The 16,910-nt window shown below is 45.9% G+C and overlaps 1 protein-coding gene across 2 annotated transcripts in view; it reads left to right on the top strand.

The window, feature by feature from the left end:
* Nucleotides 1-269: 269 nt before the first annotated feature.
* The window catches only part of LOC147108036 (insulin receptor-like), a 257,698-nt gene continuing 241,057 nt past the window's right edge, over nt 270-16,910 (top strand). For both annotated transcript variants that reach the window (XM_086004472.1, XM_086004471.1), the window contains exon 1: nt 270-1,798. In XM_086004472.1, the coding sequence (XP_085860598.1) occupies nt 1,723-1,798 (76 nt within the window). In that variant the 5' untranslated portion in view covers nt 270-1,722. The remainder of the gene's footprint in view (nt 1,799-16,910) is intronic.

Raw genomic sequence — 16,910 nt, 5'->3', positions numbered from 1 at the left:
CTTTTGTTCTATCGCAGCCCTGCCTTCGATCTATTTCATTTCCTTTCCAGTTCTGAAAAAGGGTTTGACCCGAAACGTCGACTCTAATTTCTCTCCACGGATGTTGCCTGGCCTGCTGAGTTTTTCCAGCATTTTCTGTTGTTATTCCAGATTTTCCTTGTCTCCTTTGCCTCTGTTGGGTTTTTCTTCCTGTACCAGATTTTGCGTTTTTCTTTCTCTTTCACACACACTCTCTCTCTCTCTCTCTGGTTGTATCACAGTCCAGTCCATGAAGCTTTCAATTCCTGGTTCACATTTTGCAGTTGTCCTGTCTCCCTTTGCCTTTCCACTCCCCCTCTCTGTCCCCGGGCTGGCGGCGCTTGTTTACTCGGCACAGCCAGAAGAAGTTTGCGTTTGGTCTGATGGTTCAAGGCTCCAGCTTTCGGTTGTTTCTTTTTTTTGTTGTTGCTGCTGCTTGTCCACCAAAAAAATAATTTTTTTAAAGAAGAAACACACCAGAGAAAGAGAGGAAAAACCGTTGTTTGAGGGGAGAAAAAAACAATTACTGGAAAAGAAAAGAATCACTTTGGAATGTGTTGAAGCCAAAAGGGGGGAAAAAAAAACCTTCAAGGATTTTCTGGCATTGTCGTGCAGTTTGGCGCCTGGTGTTCTGATAATTTATTAAAAGATTTTTTTTTTGATTTAATGTTCTTGTGAATTAGGGATTTGTGCATCTTTCTGAGAGATATTTGTTTTTGGGGGAGACTTTGCCATATCGGAAAAAGAAGAGGAAGCCCAGGCAGAAAGCCAAAGAAAATCAAGTTCATATCTCTGAAGGAAAATCATCTTGGCGAATTATTTTGTTGTTGGTTGGTGTGTGTGTGTGTGTCGTTTACTCAACAAATTGTTTCCTGAAAGGATTTTTTTCCTCCTCCTCCTCTCAGGATTGGTAATGTGACAAAAAAAATCCAAACAATTCCTCCTTCTTCTTCCCTGTGATATCATCGAGTTAAAAGGAAATTTAAAAAAAACCCAAGGAGTTTGAAGATGATATAAAAGAGGAGGAAATGAGGGCTTTCTTGCATTGGGGAGTTTGGCAGTGAAACCACAAACCTATTTTTCCCCCCCCAACTCCAGTGTGATTTCCAGAGAGAATTTCAGAAGGAGAAGAAAAAAAGATTGGGAAAGACTTCTTCAGCTGTTGTGGAAAGAATAATCCTCCCAGGAAAAAAAAGAGGGAGTAAAATCTTTGAACCTTCCCCCCCCCCCCTCTCCCCAAAAAAACTCACTTTATAAAAAGACTTTGTGGAGAAAGGGGGTGAAAAAGGACACACAATATTATTTTTTTTATCCCCTGCTTATGGACAGACAACATGAAGGATTTGTTCCAATTTAACTGCCAAGATCACTCTTGTTGAGAGAGAATTCAAGATTTTTTTGAAGAGAAAAGTGTGGTGGGGGGGGGGGGGGGAACAACTAAATAAGTGAATTGTACTTTTTTGGGGGGGGCTGGGAGATTTGTTTTCTTGCTTTTTTTTGCTCCCCAAAGTGCTCTCTCTCTTTTCCCCCCCCCTCCTCCCCTCAAACAACTTTTCTTGGGGGTTTTCTCCCCCCCTCTTCCCTGTGTTTTATTTTTTATTTTGTTATATCCAAGGCCCTGTTTTGTGTGTGTGTGTCTGTGTGTGTGGGGAGAGAGCCTGGCTGTTCACTTGGAGCTGCAGCAAGGAGGATTCCAATTCCAGGATGGGGATAAAGACTTTGATATCAGCCTTGGTGACCCTCGTCATTCTGGCCAACATTGGCCCAACAGAACCAAAAAGTAAGTTTGTTTTTAAAAATAAATAAATAAATAAAATAAACACCAGGAAAAAATAACAAGCTTTATAACTTCACATTCAGAAAGGTTTAAAACTATAAATTCTTTCGACAGGCTGCTTGTTTTTGTTTAAAAAAAAAAAAATCTTGTTTATTTGTGTGGAAATTTAATGACAAATGTTTTGTCAGCATTATTGTTTTGGTATGGTTTGAGGCCTAATGTGCACCCAAAAGCCTGCGGCTGGATTAGAGAGGGTAAAGACGGCAGCACGCACTAGTTTGGGCGGAACTAAAACCGAGAGCCGGGGCTTAAGCAACGGCAGGGCCCAATTTAAAATATTAAATTGAACCGTTTATTTTTTGCAGTGTCAAGAGGTTTGAAATCATTTTTTCCACCCCCCTCCTTTCTGAGACTCGAGCTTGATTGCCTTTGGTTTTGCTCAGACTTGTAACTAAAGATTTATTTTTAAATATCACTAATAATAATTCACATTGGTGAGAGAACAGGGCAGATAGATGCAAGCTATTTAGGGAGATCTCACAAACTAAATGTTGAGTGCTTGGGTGCATTTGCAAAAAGGACATGAATTTTAAGGCTGCCTTATTGGAATAAGTTGTTCACAGGCTTGATAGTTTGTGCTGGTTTGATTCAGAAATAGAACAAAAATATATTTTGTCAAATGTCTCTTATGTTGATTCCCCATTCCAAAATCGTGGAAATGTTGGCTTTAAGAAAAAATCTACATGTATATTATAATACAGGGTACTTCCATTTCCAGCATTTTCTGTGTTTTTTTAATTTCAGAATTCCAGCCCTCAGACTCTTTAAATAACGATTATGATGATGATTTCTTGGTTAAGTAATGCGTAAGGACATGGCCACTGATTTCATGGATTAAATTCCCCCAAAATACCGGTGGAAAATCCCGTGTAATAAAAAACGAGATTTGACTTATTCAGTCAGCCAGTCAGTCCAAAGCAGAGGACCTAATTGCAAGCGGACAAGAGTCGCTGATTGCAACCTGCCCCCCCTCCCCAAAAAAATCCTGGGAATCCCACGTAATATAAAGTTGAGTTTCGCCTTTTCCTGTCACTGTCTGGAGGATTTTTTTTTTTTTACAATGCTTTCTGTAAGCTGTGCTCTTTTGAAAGTCATGTCTGTAGCTTTAAGAATATACTTCCATCCCTACTTAGTATTTTTATGCGATGTGATTTGAGTTACCTCCTCCCCTTGCTAGTATTCCTCCTTTTTTTAAATGTCTTGCATGGGGAAAACTTGTCTGTTTGTGAAGTGCGACCCATTACTCTGGAGTAATGTAGAATTTAAGGTTGCCCCAACAGTACAGACAGAAATGTGCGTTTAAAGTTTACTGTTTGCATGTGGTTGATGGTGTTACTCTTGTGGGTGAGCATCTTTACCTGCGGAGCTATGAGTTACAGTTCCGGGCTAACCGCACTGTGTGAGAATACATTGTCATCTGTCCAGGGTTCTTTGCCGCTGAATAAAGGTCTAATTCACAACTACTCTGTAAGGATCTAAAGGATTTCACTTTACGCTTTTGATAACAATCGTTTTTAACACCCAACTTTCAATGCCGCTTGCTTAATTCAGCCCCATCAGGTTAAAAAATATTGTAAATGATGTGTTCAGTTCTACCGGGACTCTGCAGATACTTGCTTGCCCTTGTAAATGTTTAAAAAAAAAAAAAAAAAAAAAATGTGCAGTCTTTCAGAATTTTCATTCCGACGTGCTGTTTTGCTGGAGTCCTGGCCCACTGTGGGAGCACCTTCACCACACGGACTGCAGCAGTTCGAGAAGGGGCAGCACGGTGGCATAGTGGTTAGCACTGTTGCCTCACAGCGCCAGGGATCCGGGTTCGAATCCGGCCTCGGGTGACTGTCTGTGTGGAGTTTGCACATTCTCCCCGTGTTTGCGTGGGTTTCCTCCGGGTGCTCCGGTTTCCTCCCACAGTCCAAAGATGTGCAGGTTAGGTTGATTGGCTATGATAAATTGACCCTTAGTGTTAGGGGGATTAAATACATGGGGTTACGGGGATCGGGTGGGATATGTGTTGGTGTAGGGGTTACGGGGATCGGGTGGGATATGTGTCGGTGCAGGCTCGATGGGCCGAAATGGCCTCTATCTGCACTGTGGGGTTTCTGTGATTCTGTGAAGGCGGCTCACCACCACCTTCTCGAGGGCAATTACGGATGGGCAATAAATGCTGGCCTTGCCAGCGATGCCCACATCTCATAAACAAATTTAAAAAAAAAGTGTTCTTTTAACCTCAGGTGATATCCGCTCTGTGAACGAGATTGTGGAAGTGGGCGTCATTGGGGAGGGGAGGAATAACTGAGGATTCTTTAACCTGTTGGGAAAACTAAAGTAGGAATCTCTGGAAAAGTAATGCGACAGTCTGCGCACCAGCAGGAGGATACCTCAAGTGGCTGTTTTAATTCTCTCTCTTTCCCTCTGTCTCCTTCAGCTGCCCCCTTCCTTCTGCTGTAGCAAAAGTGCCTGAAGTTTAATTAATTCAAAAGTTAATTTCTAGTATGCGCTGAGTTAGCTGCTTTCAGCATGGGGTGGCGGTAAGGGTGTCACAAGTGACCCTGTTGAGTGGGGGGGGGGAGGAAAACAACTGGCCGGAGCTTGCGTTTCTGACCGCAAGCCAGTGACCTCACTCCCCCATTGAAAGTGACTGCGTGGGCATCGGATGAAAAAAATCAGGCTTGGTTTTGACTGCCCTGTTTCCTTCTCTTTCCCCCCCCCAATCCCAAAATAGCCTGCTGACATATTTGGGCTTGCACAAAACATTTTCCCACTCAAAGTACAAAACTGACCTCCCTTTGGGAGAGGAGGAGAAAAAATTGAGAGCGGGGCGGGGGGGGGAAACGAAAGTTTGAAAAATCTTCCATTGGTTTAGAGTGTCAGCCGTGGCTCAGTGGGCAGCGCTCTCGCCTCTGAGTTAGAAGGTCGTGGGTTCAAGCCCCACTCCAGGGACTTGAGCACAAAAATCTAGGCTGACACTCCAGTGCAGTGCTGAGGGAGTGCTGCACTGTCAGCGGTGCCGTCTTTCGGATGAGACGTTAAACCGAGGCCCCGCCTGCTCTCAGGTGGACGTAAAAGATCCCAATGCACTATTTCAAAGAAGAGCAGGGGAGTTCTCCCCAGTGTCCTGGCCAATATTTATCACTCAACCAACATTTAAAAAATCTGGTCATTATTGCATTGCTGTTTGTGGGAGCTTGCTGTGTGCAAATTGGCTGCCGCGTTTCATACATTACCACCGTGCCAAACATCACGAAGTACCTCATTGGCTGTAAAGCGCTTTGGGAATGTCCTGACCCCGTGTACAGGAAACTCTTTTTTATCCAGGACCGGCGTGGTGCCGGTTTATCAAAAAGTCCGGATTACAGAGAGGTATAGTAAAAGGTACGAGAGCCCTGCACACGGCCACAGATCCAGGCGTCCCTGTTGCATGGCAACAGGTGCAGGAACCCCGGTCACAGATCCAGGCATCACTGTTGCATAGCAACAGGTGCAGGAACCCCGGTTACACAGCCACAGATCTAGGAACGGCCACTAATATGAAGTGAAACTTACCTGAACCTACTCCTGAATTTTGCCGGTTAACAGAGATTTCCGGTTATTTAGGTGCTGGTAAATCGAGAGTTTCCTGTAAAGTGCTGTATAAATGCAAGATCTTACTTTATCTTTCTGTCACAAGAAAGTGTCCAGTGAGCAGATGGTACCAAGCTGGATGCCCATAATGGGAGTAGTTTGGAGTCAAAATGAGGGAGTGGGGAAGCTGGCAGGAGAAGATGCGCACTTCAACCTGAGATCCATATACTCGTGTGGTCAGTTCCCGGGGGTCCCTATGGGCACAATGTGAAAGAAAGATCTTGTATTTATATAATGTCTTAACACGTCTCTTCCAAAAGTCCCAGTGTGTTTCACTTAGAACAAATTACATTGTGTTGTTATGTGGGTAAGTGTGGCAGCCATATTGTACACAGCAAGGCCCCACAAACAGTGATCGGATGAGTGACCAGTTAATTTGTTTTTGGTGGTGATTGGCCAGGAGATTGGGAGCACTCCTGATCTTGAATGATCACCTGAATTACCTGCGTGGGTTTGACGGGACCTCGGTTTAACGTCTCCTCGAAAGATGGAACCTCCGACAGTGCGGCACTGCCTCAGTACTCCGGTGAAGTGTCAAGCCTAGATTATGTGCTCAAGTCCCTGGCGTAGGATTTGAACCTAACCCTCAATATTCTGTTTTTATTCTTTCACTTGCCGGTTGTATATTCCTTTACACAGTGTTCCCATCTCCACACGAAAATATAATTAAGGAAAACTTTGGTAAGCGATTTGTAATGGACTTTAACCCCAATCTCGGGAGTTTGCAAGGCAGTTTAAAGGGTCACCCTGTTGCCTCTGAGTCAGAAGGTTGTGGCTTCGCATCTGACTACAGGATTTAATAACGTAATTTAGGCTGGCAGCTCCAGTGTGGTACTGAGGGAGAGCTGCCTTGTCAGAAGTATTGTCCTTTTGGATTAGTCATTTGAATTACATAAAAGTTGCAGCAGGAAAACAAGCTGTTTGGCCTAACCAGTTTGTGTTGGTCTTTATCCTCCACATGAGCACATGTCCTAATCCCCCGTGCTCGCTCTGTTCCCATATCCCTCCCATATTCCCCTTTTCCCCCTCCTCAACCACCTATCCCTTTAAGATGTTGACATAAGTCTCAGCATCAATCACTTCAAACTGAGGCCCAGTCTGCCTGTCGAGGAGGATGTTAGAAGATCCCGCGGCACTTTGGAAGAAAAGCTCTCCCAGTGTACCGGCTGCCGTGCCTCCTTCAATCGACGTCGCCGTAAAACAGATTGGTCCCTCGTCCCGTCGCAGTTTGTGGGAGCACAGTGCGCAAAATGGCTTTTGCCTTTCCTGAATAACAGAGTCGCGGCATTTCAAAATGATTCATTGTATTTGGAGTGCTTTGACGTGTTCAGAGAAAGGGTGTGATATATTGCAGCGCTATATAACTGCGAGTCTTTCTTTCATTTCAATTCCCACATCTTCTGAGTGTACCAAGTTCTGCAGTGCGCTCTTTTTATTAAAAAAAATAATTCTTCAGAATATTGTCAGTTGGAGCGTTCCACAATATTCACTGAGACTAGTCTAACGTATATTCTTGTCGGACCGCTTGTTAGGAAATTACCGAGCTGCGTGTGTTGTGTTATTGGCAGAAGTCGGAAAGGCTATAAAAGTTAAATTTTCAGTGACCAGGAAAAGAAGACACATCAGTAATTCCACAGAGGTTGCTTTTCTTTAAAAGATAGCTGATGAGAGTTGCATTGTATTTTGTACCAGTCAGAAGTGGCTCGGTCTTGCAGGCAGGGGAGGAATTGAATGGAAAGTGCGAGAGTGTTAGAATTGGCTGCTTGACCATTTTTCTTTCCTTCTTTATTCCAGTTTAATCTCTCTCCCCCTCTCCCCCTCTCTCTCTCTCTCTTTCTCCTGAAGGCATTTGACTTCTTTCCAAGTACCCATTCTTTGCGGGCATCGTGGCTAAGTCTGGTCCTGTCCACACCATCACTTTCTGGGGGATGGGGGGCCGCGGGGCGGAGAAACGAGGGTCACTGGTTAGAGATCAGGAGCCCTCGCTGTCCCATTTCTTTCCCCCTCCTTCCCCTTCCACTCCCTGTGGAGCTCCTGGTATAAACACGTTTGTGACGTGTAATTGCTGCTGTTCATTGAAAAATATCCTTTATATTAAAACTCTCGTGTTGGGAGCGGACTTCCTGTCAACAAACTTTCATTCGTCTTTCACAGTTTTTTGATCACGCTTTTTGTGGCAACTTCTCCCATTGTAAATTGCTATGTCAACATTTCCCAATCAATTTTGCTATGCCAGATGTCATACAATCATAGAATAGTACAGCACAGAAGGCCATTCGGCCCATCGATTCTGTGCCTCACCATGTACTTGCAGATTCTGACTACTAGGTGGCTCTGTGGAGCGCCTTGAGCTGCATTGCTACTCTGAAGATGCTATGTAAATACAAGTCGTTGTCTCCCAAGTCTGCAGAATCTTGTATTCATCAAGTGTCCGTGGTTAACGTCTAAGAATTTTGCTGTTTAATTTGTTCTTGGGCATGGGCAATGCTGGTTCTGAGAAGCTGGTGACTGCGGCAGTCCTTGTGGCGATGGTGCTCCCACAGTGGTGTTGGGTAGGGAATCTCGGGAAACGGACCCAGTGACGGTGAAGGAATGGCGCCATATGTCCAAGTCAGGATGGTGTGTGACGTGAAGGTGGTAGTGACATTGTTGCTGTTGTGCTTATTGCAAGGGGGATGGAGTATAAAAGTAGGGAAGTGTTGCTACAGCTGTACAGGCTGTTGGTGAGACCACACCTAGAGTGCTGCGTGCAGTTTTGGTCTCCTTATTTAAGGAGGGATATACCTGCATTGGAGGCGGTTCAGAGAAGGTTCACGAGGTTGATTCCTGGGATGAAGGGGTTGTCTTATGAGGAAAGGTTGAGCAGGTTGGGCCTATACTCATTGGAGTTTAGAAGAATGAGAGGTGATCTTATTGAAACATATAAGATTCTGAGGGGGCTCGACAGGGTAGATGCTGAGAGGATTTTCCCCTCGTGGGGGAATCTAGAACTAGGGGGCGCAGTTTCAGAATAAGGGGGCACCTATTTAAGATGGAGATGAGGAGGAATTTCTTCTGAGGGTCGTGAATTTATGGAATTTTCTACCCCCGAGAGCTGTGGAGGCAGAGTCATTGAATATATTCAAGGCTGCGATAGACAGATGTTTGAACTACAGGGGAGTCGAGGGTTATGGGGAGCGGACGGAAAAGTGGGGTTGTGGCCAAGATCCAGATCTCATTGAATGGCAGAGCAGGCTCGAGGGGGCCGAATGGCCCGCCTCCTGCTCCTATTTCTTACGTTCTTATGTTCTCCGTACAGAAGGTAGAAGATTACAATTTCTCTGCGTGGTTCGTGTTGTCGATAACGGCTTTTACAAATTTTAACGTGACGGCATCGTCTCGAGGTGCTTTGCAGAGTGAAGAAATGAACGCCGGGCAGTTGCAGGAGAAGAGAGCTGCGGGAAGTGAGACGGCGGAGGAAAGGGGAGGCTTTTTGAAGGTGGGGAAGAGGCTTGGAGGGTTTAGGGGGAGCGTTCACAATGTTTCCAAAGCAGCTACTGCAGAGGAATGCAAAAGAGGCCAGAATGGGAAGAGTAGAGGCCCCATATTGGTATGTCGCTGAATTCTTTAGTAAAGTGAAAGCCCATTTATCTATCTGTAAACAGATTGGGGCAGGAGTGGGGAGTAGAGAAGAGGTGTAATCTTTGAAGGCTGACTAGACTGCAGCTTTGAAAGGTTTCTGGTTTTGATCCAACATTTGCGAGCTTGCTGATTTTCACGCTGCCACGCAAAGTCCTCTTGACTTATTTTTTTAATATAAAAATGATTTTTTTTACCAATTGGACTGTACTGCGTTGAAAACGTTTTAAATATTCGCGGCTGGTCAGAGCTAGCGGAAATCTGCCAGGACATGAAGAAATTTATCAACAGTCCCTGCGGTCTTGAATAAAATTTATACTTTCTGGGCTTAAGGCGAGGGCATTCGGGAATGAAATGGTTCCAAAATGTCAGCCTGTGATAGCCAAAGACAGGATTAGAGCATCGATGGCCTGACAGAATGTCTCACACTGTATTTGCAGTGATTTCCTGTTTTGGAACTACTCAGAGTTTTAGAATTCCTCACATAAATTGTTAACTGATTACTGTAGGTTACATCAATATTATTCAATCCACGTTTTCAGCTTTCTCTGTCTCCCTCTTTTTAAAAAAAAAAAAAAAAAAAATCTTTTTTCTCTCTCTTCCCTGTGGCCGTTCCTCCTCCAAATTGTCTCCCCTTGTTTCTGCTAAATTCTAAATGCATTGTCCCATACATTCTTCCTCCTTCCTGCATTCTCGCTGTATTTAAACCAAGACCCATTGAACATAAGAATTAGGAGCAGGAGTAGGCCACACGACCCCTCGAGCCTGCTCCGCCATTCAACAAGGCCATGGCTGATCTTCGACCTCAACTCCATTTTCCCGCCCGATCTCCATATCACTTGATTCCCCGAGAGTCCAATAATCTATCGATCTCAGCCTTGAATATACTCAATGACTGACTGAGCATCCACAGCCCTTTGCACCATCCTCTGTTCTAACTCAATGTTTCCCAGAATCTCAAAACTGTGGAACTCCGAATCATAGAATAGTACAATGCAGAAGGAGGCCATTTGGCCCATCCAGTCTGTGCCGGCTCTTTCGAAGAGCGATCCCGTTAGTCCCACTCCCCCGCTCTTTCCCCATATCCCTGTTTTTTTTCTCAAGTATTTCTCCAATTCCCTTTTGAAGGCGACTATTGAATCTGCCTCCACCGCCCTATCAGGCAGCGCATTCCAAATCCTAACCACTCGTTGTGTAAAAAGGTTTTTCCTCACATCGCCTCTGGTTCTTTTGCCAATCACCTTAAATCTGTGCCCTCTGGTTACCGACCCTCCTGCCACTGGAAACATTATCTCTTTATTTACTCTATCTAAACCCTTCATGGTTTTAAACACCTCTATCAAATCTCCTCTTATCCTTCCTCCTACGACTGTGGTCTTTTGAAACTCAAACTTGGCATCGCCTAGCTATAACTTCCTAATTTATCTTTTATTTTACTTTTTTTCCCCTAAGTTGGCAGCGTCTTATACTATTGGTCTTAACCCTTCATCTCCGTCCGCTAATAATCTAGATAAGGTTATCTGTCAAGTTGCTGTGCGGTGGCAGTGTGACAATTATTAACAAATCATCGCTTGGTCTCTTCACGTACGCCTCTGGCACCTTCTCCTCTTCGAGCATCTCGCCTTGACATAGGATCAGCTTCCATATGTACACAAACGACACCCAGCCCGACCTCTCCACCACCTCTCTTGACCCCTTCACTGCCTCTTTGTGGTCAGGCTGCTTGTGCATCCGGCCTTGGATGAGCCACACTTTCCTCCTATTGTCTTCGTGTCCCACTGCAAACTGATTCCATTCCCCTCCCCGACCATTGTCTCAAGTTGCAACAGACCGTTTGCCACCCTGGAGGTCCTATTCTACCCCCTGGGCTGTGTTTCCAACCCCATATCTTCTCCATCGCAAAGGCCGTCTACTTCCATCTCCATAACATCGCTCGCCCCTGCCTCGGCCCATCTGCTGCAGACACCCTCATCCGTGTCTTTGTGGTTTGACTATTCTGTTGCCTCTCCTGGCTGGCTTCCGTAAACGTCAGTTCATCCAAAACTCTGCTACCCACGTCCTATCCTGTACCAAGTCCCGCTCACTCAGCCGCCCCTTGTGCTCGCTGTGACCTACATTGGCTCCCAGTTCCTCAACGACTCAAATTTAAAATTCTCATCCTCATTTTTAAATCCCTTCGTGGCCTTGCTCCTCCCCATCTCTGTAACCACCTCCTCCAACACCCCCCCCCCTCCCTTTACTCCGTTCCTCTGACTCTGGCCTCTTGTGTATCCCCTCCCCTTCCCATCATTGGCCATCCAGGCCCCAAGCTCTGGAATTCCATTTCTTACCCTCCCTGTCTCTCCACTTCGCTCTCTGTCTTTTTAAGACCCTCCTTAAAACTGACTTCTTTGAACAATCTTTTGGTCACCCCACCCTGATATCTTTTCCTATGGCTCCGTGTCTTGGGTAACTTTTTCCACACCTCTCGAGTATTCCTCTTTCCCCCCCCTCCACCACCCTTTTTTAAAAAAAAACCTTCTCGACCCATCCCACCCCTCCTAACGCCCCTTGCTTTCCCCATGTTTGTGAGGTGCCGTGGGACGTTTCTTTACCGCAAAGGGGCTGCGTAAATGCAAGTTGTTGGTTGTTCAAGCCCCATTCCAGGACATGAGCATGTAGTCCATGCTGATGCTTCAGTGTAGCACTGCAGGAGCCGTCCTTCGTATGTGATGTTTCAGTGATTTAGGTAGATCTTAAAGATCCCGCGGCATTATCTGAAGGAGATCAGGGAATTCTGGTGTCCTGGTATTCCTCCTTCAGTCATCACCAACAACTTGTATTTATATAGCGCCTTTAACGTAGTAAAATGTCCCAAGGCGCCTCACAGGAGCGATTATCAAACACACCGAGCCGCACGAGGAGCTATTGGAACAGATGACCAAAAACTTGGTCGAAGAGGTAGGTTTTAGGGAGCGTCTTAAGGGAGGAGATTGCGGCAGAGAAGCGGAGCGGTTTAGGGAGGGAACTTTAGGGCCCGGGCAGCTGAAGGCACGGCTGCCAGTGGTGGAGCGATGAATATTGGGAATGCGCAAGAGGGCCGGAATTGGAGGAGCGCAGAGATCCGGGAGGGTTGGGTTGTAGGGTTGGAAAATAGACTAACTGGCCGCTAATTTCATGGTTTGTGGGACCTTGCTGTGTGCAAAATTGGTGCCTCGGTTTTCCTGCTTAGTGACAGCGATTGCATTTCAAGAGTAATTCGTATTCGGTGAAGCACGTTGGAGTGTTTGAGTAAGTGCAACTTTTGTTGTTCCTTTTTTTTTTTAAGTGTTTCTGAGATGCGTGACAACATACTATCATAACTGCAAGTATCTTGCTTTTTATGACTGTGACTGCTGCTGGGAATGCATTTACCCAGTGAGGATAGGATTGGGCTCAACTGTGAAGGTCACTTGTGGGAGGGGTTCTGAGGGATGCAGGTCCCTGTGAAACCGTACCCTCGGATGAGTTGGTGCCTTCAGGAGAGAACTTTTATTTCCAGGGGTGCAGGGGAAAAATAAAGAAAGAAAGCAAGCCTTGAATTTCTACAGCGCCTTTCACAATTTCAGGATGTCCCAAAGCGTTTTTACAGCCACTGAAGTACTTTTTAAGTGTTGTCACTGTTGTAATGTAGCAAACGGCGCAGCCAATTTGCGCACAGCAAGCTCCCACAAACAGTAATGAGATAAATGACCAGATAATCTGTTTTTTGGTGACGTTGGTTGAGGGACAAATATTGGCCCAGGACACCGGGGAGAACTCCCATTGCTCCTCTTCGAAAAGTGCCATGGGATCTTTTCCGTCCACCTGAGAGGGGGCAGACGGGGCCTCGGTTTAATGTCTTATCTGAAAGACGACACCTCCCGACAGTGCAGCACTGGAGTGTCAACCAATGTTCCCAACTAGGTTAAGCGCATGCGCAAAACTGAATGGGCCGTGCAGCCCCATAAAGGGGCCACGGACCCAAAATAAAATAAGAGGGCCCATGTGGGGGGGTGTTGATCCTGATTATGTGCTCAAGTCTCGGGAGCGGGACTTGAACCCACAACTTTCTGACTCCGGAGGCAAGAGTGCTGCCCGCTGAGCTAGGGATTCATGTTTGGGATTTTTTTGTTGTTGCAGTTTTAGTTTTTTGAGCATGTACAGATCTAAAGAGTTAAAAAGGGAAATAATCAGAATGAGAAATGGTGTGTGATGACGCAGGGACAGGGAAACGGTCGGCGAGGGCGAGTGATAAGAAATGTTTCTGTTTCATGTGCTGTTCCACTTTATGGTGGCGCACCCCCCATGACTCAGCTGGTTGTGGTAATGTGCAGCAGGTCTGTGCTGATTCGGCCCATCTCGGTGGTTGACACAAGGGGTGTTTTAAATCGGTTACGTTCAGGGAGGCAACGGTAATATCTGCCAATTTAAAGGTTGAAAGGCACGAGAAGAAATGTTTTAAAGAACTTTTCTGGTGGTTGCAGTGTCTTGAGCAAGTAATTTGTGCGTTCGAAATCAGTGCTGTTAGTAATTTTCAGCTGTATTTATATTATAGCTGTATATATACTTGCCATAGAGGGAGTGCAGCAAAGGTTCACCAGATGCCTGGGATGGCAGGACTGTCGTATGAGAGATTGGGTCGACTAGGCCTGTATTCACTGGAGTTTAGAAGAATGAGAGGGGATCTCATTGAAATGTGTAAAATTCTGAGGGGGCTAGACAGACTGGATGCAGGGAGGATGTTTCCCCTGGCTGGGGGGGTCTAGAACGAGGGGTCACAGTCTCGGGATACGGGGTAGGACTGAGATGAGGAGAAATTTCTTCACTCAGAGGGTGGTGAACCTGTGGAATTCTCTGCCACACAGGGCTGTGGAGGCCAAGTCACTGAATATATTTAAGAAGTAGATAGATTTCTAGACACAAAAGGCATCAGGGGTTATGGAGAGAGAGCGGGAATATGGTATTGAGAGAGAGGATCAGCCATGATCACATTGAATGGCTAAGCAGGCTTGAAGGGCCGAATGGCCTACTACGCCTAGTTTTCTATGTATTATATTGGCCTTGGACGTTTAAGTCAGGAAATTTAGTTTAGGTTGACCTACATATGGATAGTAAGTTGTGGGAAGGGAAATTAAATTGACAGTGTCTTTGCTTGTGCTATATTTATTGATGCTAACTTGCACCAGGTCCCGTTCACCCATCACCCGCTGTGCTCGCTGACCTACATTGGCTCCCGGTTAAGCAATGTCACGATTTTTAAAATTTTCAAATACCTCCATGGCCTCACCCCTCTCTGTAATCTTGTCCAGCCCTACAACACCCCGCCCCCCCCCCCCCCCCCGAGATATCTGCGCTCTTCCAATTCTGGCCTCTTGAGCATCCCCGATTTTAATCGCTCCACCATTGGCGGCTGTGCCTTCAGCTGCCTGGGCCCTAAGCTCTGGACTTCCCTCCCTAAACCTCTCCACCGCTCTACCCCTCTTTCCTGCTTTAAGACGCTCCTTAAAACCTACCTCTTTTCTGCCCAAATATCTCCTTATGTGGCTTGGTGTCAAATTTTGTTTCATGATAGCCTTCCAGTAAGCTGTCTAGGTCCTAAGCTCTGGAATTCCCTCCCTAAACCCCTCCGCGCCTCTCTCCTTTTTAAGACGCACTTTAAACCCTACCTCAAGCATTTGGTCATCTGCCCTAGTGCCTTCTCCTTCGGCTTGGTGTCAGTTTTTGTTTGATTACGCCCCTGTAAAGCGCCTCGAGACGTTTTACTACGTTGACGGCCTCGATAGAGTGGTTAGGAAGGACCTATTTCCCCTAGCAGTGAGATCAATAACCAGGGGGCATAGATTTAAAGTAATTGGTAGAAGGATTAGAGGGGAGTTGAGGAGAACTTTTTTCACCCAGAGGGTGGTGGGGGTCTGGAACTCACTGCCTGAAAGGGTGGCAGAGGCAGAAACCCTCATCACATTCAAAAAGTACTTGGATATGCACTTGAAGCACCTACAAGGCTACGGACCAAGAGCTGCAGAGTGGAATTAGGCTGGAAAGCTCGTTCGTCCGGCACTGACGCAATGGGCCGAATGGCCTTCTGTGCCATAAATTTCTATGAAAGGCCCTATATAAATGCAAGTTGTCGTTGTAAGTGGCAATTTTTTCAATGTGTGAGCTGATTGGTAGCAGGATAGTCAATATAGACATGGCAGTTAAACCACCGATCCTGTCCAGGTGCCCATTTCCAGCAGCAGTCACCGCTGGCCAGTGATCTGAACCGTAGCTGTTTTCTTATTCCCTCTTCTGTAACCCAGGGGGCAATGAACATTGCTGCTATCCTCAGTCGGATCAGCTAATTCAGTGTAGGCCAAGAATTGGACTGTGCACCCTGTGATCTGAATAGATCGTTAACATATTGCCTTTACGAGCTGACTCATTGTGGGAGGTCAGTAGCACTTCTTTGACTCGTGTATCTCGTGGTGCACTGCACAAAATTACAGAAGTAGAGAAGTTATGTTAAACTTGTATTGAACCTTGGTTAGACCACACTTGGAGTACTGTGTACAGTTCTGGTCGCCATATTATAAAAAGGATATAGAGGCACTAGAGAGGGTGCAAAAAAGATTTACAAGGATGATACCTGAAATGCGAGGGTCTACCTATCTGGACAGAATGAACAGGCTGGGTCTCTTTTTAGAAACATAGAAGATAGGAGCAGGAGTAGGCCATTCGGCCCCTCGAGCCTGCTCCGCCATTCAATGAGATCATGGCTGATCATCCAAATTCAGTACCCTGTCCCTGCTTTCTCCCCATATCCCTTGATCCCTTTAGCCTTAAGAAATATATCCAACTCCTTCTTGAATATATTTAATGAATTGGCCTCTACTGCCTTCTGTGGTAGAGAATTCCACAGGTTCACCACTCTCTGGGTGAAAAAATTCCTCTTCATCTCTGTCCTAAATGGCTTACCCCTTATCCTTAGACTGTGACCCCTGGTTCTGGACTCCCCCGCCATCGGGAACATCCTTCCTGCATCTAGTCTGTCTAGTCCTGTTAGAATTTTATTATTCTTGAAAAGAGAAGGCTGAGGGGTGACCTAATAGAGGTCTTTAAAATTATGAAGGGTTTTGATAGAGTGGATACAGAGAGAGTGTTTCCACCTGTGGGGAAGAGCATAACTAGAGGCCATCAATATAAGATAGTCACCAAGAAATTAAAAAGGGAATTCAGAAGGAACTTCTTTACCCAGAGAGTGGTGAGAATGTGGAACTCGCTCCCACAGGGAGTGGTTGAGGCGAATAGTATCGATGCATCTAAGGGGAGGCTGGACAAACATATGAGGGAGAAGGGAATAGAGGGTGATGCTGATAGATGAGGAAAGACGGGAGGAGGCTCAAGTGGAGCATAAACGCCAGCTAGTTCCACATTCTCACCACTCTCTAGGTAAAGAAGTTTCTTCTGTATGGTTGGGCCGAATGGCCTGTTTCTGTACTGTACATCCTAAGTAGGTGGGAAGAAATGAACTGCGCCTTCTCTTGGGCCCCAGACTCTGCTGGTTGCAGCCTTCAATTGAGATGCTTGCTCCCATTGAGACCCGGAGACGCTGTCCGATATCAGTGTGCGTTCAGCTGCGTTACGTTCGACATCTTGCGCAGCACAAGGTAAACACCATAAAAGTAGATTGATGTGCACTGTGCTGCTTTGAGAGACATCGGGTCTCGGGCTGCACTGCGCATTTCTCCCTTCACATCAGGGCATAAGAGAAATAACTACTGTAATTGCCTGAAGGTGTTAGTGACAGCAGTGACTGGCACTTTTTGAGTATAGCATG

The sequence above is a fragment of the Somniosus microcephalus genome, chromosome 13, assembly GCF_052327205.1.
Source record: "Somniosus microcephalus isolate GS21.2 chromosome 13, FLI_Smic_1.0, whole genome shotgun sequence".
Classification (NCBI taxonomy): Eukaryota; Metazoa; Chordata; class Chondrichthyes; order Squaliformes; family Somniosidae; genus Somniosus; species Somniosus microcephalus.
Note: the sequence above shows the minus strand (reverse complement) of the source record. Positions and strands in the feature narration are given on the sequence as shown.